The sequence below is a fragment of the Magnolia sinica genome, chromosome 1 (assembly GCF_029962835.1).
Source record: "Magnolia sinica isolate HGM2019 chromosome 1, MsV1, whole genome shotgun sequence".
Classification (NCBI taxonomy): Eukaryota; Viridiplantae; Streptophyta; class Magnoliopsida; order Magnoliales; family Magnoliaceae; genus Magnolia; species Magnolia sinica.
The window spans coordinates 10,084,678-10,089,485 of record NC_080573.1 but is presented as its reverse complement, the minus strand read 5'-3'; the positions used below and the strand labels follow the sequence as shown (position 1 = coordinate 10,089,485).

General features: G+C 37.9%; 1 protein-coding gene across 1 annotated transcript; it reads left to right on the top strand.

Moving 5' to 3' along the window:
- The first annotated feature begins 965 nt into the window (after positions 1-965).
- On the top strand, positions 966-2,041 carry LOC131217922 (vascular-related unknown protein 1-like). The gene is made up of 3 exons (XM_058212919.1): positions 966-1,369; positions 1,598-1,663; positions 1,837-2,041. The coding sequence occupies exons 1-3, from the start codon at positions 1,022-1,024 to the stop codon at positions 1,981-1,983; spliced, it is 561 nt and encodes a 186-aa protein (XP_058068902.1). The 5' UTR covers positions 966-1,021; the 3' UTR covers positions 1,984-2,041.
- The last annotated feature ends 2,767 nt before the right edge of the window (positions 2,042-4,808 follow it).

The following is a 4,808-nucleotide window of genomic DNA, read 5'->3' as shown; positions in this document are numbered from 1 at the left end:
TTTTGGGTTTTCTGCAGGGTCCACCTCAGGTAAGTGGTCTTTTGTTTCCATTCAATTTATAGAGCCCATATGGTCAGTTCTTTGGTTAGGCTCTAACTGTATAGCTTACTTCGATGTATTTGTTATATATTATATTGTCCATTCATTTTATCAATTTATTTTAGGGCATAAGCTCAAAAATGAGGATTCCCCAAAATTCCCAGGTGAACGACACCACAGGAAATAGTGGTGATTTGACACCCACTATTGAAAACTTCCTAGGATATACTGTAATGCTTGTTTGACATCCAACCTCTTTTATAAGGTCATGCCGGTTAGATAAAGTAAAATCACAATTTAAAACTTTCATGTCAGGCAAGAAGTTTTGAATGGTCATTCACCACTGCTTCCTGTGGTGTGGTCTACTTGAAAATTGGATATGCTTCTCATGCCTTAAAATGAGCTGGTAAAATAGATGAATGGCATGAATATACAAGGCATGATATATTAAGGTGTCTCACTCTCACCGCCTGACTGAACTCGATCGGTGTTATATATCTTGGCCTGATCCAATCCACTCCCCTAATTTACATCACATGCTGGGTGGTTCAAGATCGAACCCTTTATGTTTTGAGCTCTACTAAGAAACTTTAGCTGAATGGATGATTTTGACCGTTATGAATTTAGAACAATGAAAATAACTCAACGGCTTGCATTAAACCCCTAAAATCAAAGGTAAGGATCATTACTGAAGCTTGATCATGAGGCAATGGTTTATTTACGTTGGCAGCGATGATACGGACCGTTCAATTATAAGAGTATATCATCTGAGGGCCCAGTAGCTAGCGACACACACTGGATGTTGAGTCGCGACCGACGCAAACAGGATAACTCTCTCTCTCTCTCTCTCTCTCTCTCTCTCTCTCTCTCTCTCTCTCTCTCTCTCTCTCTCTCTCTCTCTCTTCTATAAAAGCCCTTGCAGGTATTTCTCCAAACATATAGAAGAAAAACACCTCTCATTCTCTTCCTTTCGGCCCATCTAATGGAGGACTCTATCCAATCCTCCATGAAGAAAGAAGTTCCATCTTCCCAAAAATCTCTATGTTCTGAAGAGAGTGGTTGGACCATGTATTTTGATGACTTCTTACCAGCAGACAATAGAAATTCAAGCGCTTCTTCTTTTGGCTACATGGGTTCTTCTTCTTCCTTGGTTTCTGATGCTGCTTCATGTGCTGAGGCAGCGGGGAAGCTCTCTGGGCACATCACGCTGCCGTCCGGCCCTACACAGAAAAGCTGTAGGGAATTGAGCTTGAAAAAGAGGAGAAAGAGAGGAGCTTTGGAGGATGAGTCTTTGGAAGATACTGCTAGCTCTCCTGTTAATAGTCCCAAGGTTGAAAGAAAAATGAAAGAAGAGAGAATATATTTACACATTACCACACACCATTTTTCTTGGCAAGGAAAGAAAGGATATTGGTATTAAAAAAAGGGTATTTGCAATAAAAGCCCAAAAGAAAAAACAATGTCCTTTTCTATCTTTTCTTCTTTAATTCCTTTTCTTTGGGTTTTCTATATATAGAGATGTAATTGACTTTCTTCTTTCTTTCTGTATCTGTAATAGGTTAGTGATTTGAAACAGTTGGACATGAGCCCAAGAAAGATAGAAGATGATAAAAACAGTTTTCAGGTAAAACTCAATTGATTCGACTTTTTCTCTTCTTCTTTTTCCCTCCCTTTATTTTTATTTTTATTTTTTTTTTCCTTTTTTCTCTCCTTTTTTTTTTCTGGGTCTTCTTCTTTTGGTTTGATTGTAAGTATTTTGTTTGTAGATTAGCTTGTTGCCTTATTTTGATATTGTAGGAGAAGGAAATTGCTTCTGATGGTTGTTTAGAACTGCAAACAGATGAGAGAAATGAGATGGATTTTGTAGGAAAGGAGAGTACAGAACTGAAGAAAAGGGGACTTTGCTTGGTACCCTTGTCTGTGCTTCTGAACTATCTTGGATAATTCATTATCTGTGTATACCTCTCTCTCTCTCTCTCTCTCTCTCTCTCTCTCTCATGTTCAAAGGCTTTTTAGTTCCTGAGGAAATCAGCCTCGAATATTTGATAATAACATGATCATCTGCAACAATGCCTCGATGAATTAAATAAATAAATAAACACATTAATCCAAGTATTTATACAATGTGTGCTGGCACCTGTGTACATCATACGAACGTATTTATGTATGTCAATGATTAAAATATCATCTGAAACCGGTACATATGTACCAAAAACGTAGACCATAAACTATACAGGCGTATCGGCCCGCATCTGTCTGGAACAGCCTGATACAGGGCGACACAATGCGATATATAACAGTATCAGTGGTGAACGGTATACAACATAACACACCCATTTCAAATCTTGATGTATGGATGGATTATCTACTATCTCCATTTAAATTTATTTATTTATTCCTTTTGAAGTCTTCCATTTTTCAAAGTTACTAAACAAACAATCTGATCAAGATCAAGAAACTTACATTTTGGAATCTAAGAATTTTATTTATTTTAACAATACAGATGATCATGAAAACAGATATCATGGAGTTGCTAAACTCAGTCGATTCTGCATAGAAGTGAAAAACAAAATAAAATTGGTAGGCCTAACACTAACTTAGAAACCATTTTAGTAGTGTTGACCTTTGGATGATTTAAACCATTCATTGGATGGGATAATATGATCAGTGATTGAAAATAATATATGATGGTCTACACTAACCAGTTATTGATTAGTGCCTTTTCAATTTCGGACCATCTTGGTTTGGCCAATGTTCATATTGATTAGATGAATTTGACTTGTGTGTTGCTTCGGATTTTAGAAGCGGCACGTATGGGGATGATTGTTCTATTTCTTTCTGATTTATAAACATTGCTGGTACCGACCCACGTAGGAACCCTGCAAGGAGAAAATACATCAGCATCCTTGCATCTGTAATATCCTTTGGTAGATCCTGCATATTGCGGTTTGTGGGCACCTCTATGTTGATGTCATAGCTCAAGAATCAAGTTGATCGACTGGTCAGGTGGGCCACAGTTAGCAAAATAAATGTACGGCTCTGATCAAGAACTTGGCTGAATTTTAACCCAACTACCTGTTTCCAATTTCGGGGTACCCACATGCTGATTGGACCAACCTGATGGATGGATTAGATCTCACACATATGTGCCATGTTGGCACGTACGGTTGTAGTGCATACACCAGCTTTATTGAACACGCATGTGCACTTAGCAAAGCTCTGGTTATTGTGCAACTATGCAATATTTGCTTATTTTCTAATAATTTTTCTTATTTTTAGATTTTCTAAAATTATATTTTAATCCTTTTTTAATTATATAACTATATCTGTTCCAAATGATGGAGTGGCACGAACCCATGTAGGAATTGCCGGATTCAATGGAACCACCTCCACACGATTCAGATTCCAATTAGGAATTTGTGTACCATGAATGGGATTAGGTCAATATTTTTAAAAAATGGTTATTTAGTGCATGATAATCAAAGGCAGGCAGCTAAGAGAATCATTTCTCTTATACCCAAGAAGAATTATATGATTTCCACTGGACGATAGTGGGGTCCATTTTCAATGGCCCAGATCATTACTTTAATGAACCATCGGTGGATGGACCATGCCTGAAAATTTGATAGGAGAATCCTAAACCTTTCATTTATATTTTGAAAATAGACTGTTAAGAAGAGAAATGCAATGCAGTCCTTATTTATAAACGACCAAAGATTGGGTAGCTACAATCTTCCAAGTTGGAGATAGTTGAATATGCATGGTCCATCCAAGGTGTGGCCCATCTAAGAACAGTTTGGTAACTTGACAACGAAACTCATATCTTCCATGTTTAAACTGTATAAGTATCATTGATATTTATTAAAATGGGTTGCATTTCCATTTTTTTTTTTTTCATATAAGCTCATGTACATTTTGTAATTGAAAAATGACACTTACAGAAATATGAACTGATTCACCTACGTTTGAAACATTAATGTTGCATTTCATGTATTGGGAAGAGGCTGTTGATTTCCTCGAGATATAAGATGAAGTTTTCTAGCCCCACTGGCACCCTCTCTCCATCCACAGCATGGATCCAACCTGAGACACTACCACTCCCCGGTAACCACCATTATTCCATTTCGTGAGGCCCACCTGTGCCATGGATCAGGCCAAATTTTTGGATGTAGGCCTAACATTGGAAGGTGCATCTAACAGACTGTTTGGATGGCACTCAAACATCACAATTGGCCCCATGCAACTTGAACAATTTATTATACATTTAAACGCATGCAATCATACAACCGTTGATTAGAGCTGTACACAAGTCGAGTTAGCTCTGTCTGCTCGCTCGCCTCAGCTTGAAATTAGATTTGAACTAAGTTGAGCTGGTTTTTGGAGCTCGAAAAAATTTCGAGCCAAGTTCCAGCTTGCCGGAGCTCTACTTGACTCGGATTGAACCTCAACTCGAATCGACTCGAATCAAATCAGCTTGGTGACTCGGTTATTTTGATATTGATGTTGCTCGCCGAGTGTTTTATGAAATGACTCAATGAAGTATGACTACCCTTATATCTTGATTTTTATGTTGCTCGCCAAGTATTTGATGAAATACATGTAAAGTGTTGTTACTATTTTGCATTTCGTGAGAAATTGAATACGTAGTTTATGTTTGAGAAGATATGGCACAAACTCGAACTTGACTTGAATTGGCTTGCGTTGCTGACCGAACCAAGCCAAGCTGGCTAGATAGGCTCAAGGACCAAGTCAAGCCAAGTTTAAGCTGG

Excerpts from the sequence above, each read along its gene's own strand:
- LOC131217922 (XM_058212919.1), top strand. The coding sequence starts at position 1,022 with ATGGAGGACTCTATCCAATCCTCCATGAAGAAAGAAGTTCCATCTTCC. Across the intron at positions 1,370-1,597 it reads CTCCTGTTAATAGTCCCAAG|GTTAGTGATTTGAAACAGTT; the intron begins GTTGAAAGAAAA and ends TATCTGTAATAG. Across the intron at positions 1,664-1,836 it reads ATGATAAAAACAGTTTTCAG|GAGAAGGAAATTGCTTCTGA; the intron begins GTAAAACTCAAT and ends TTGATATTGTAG.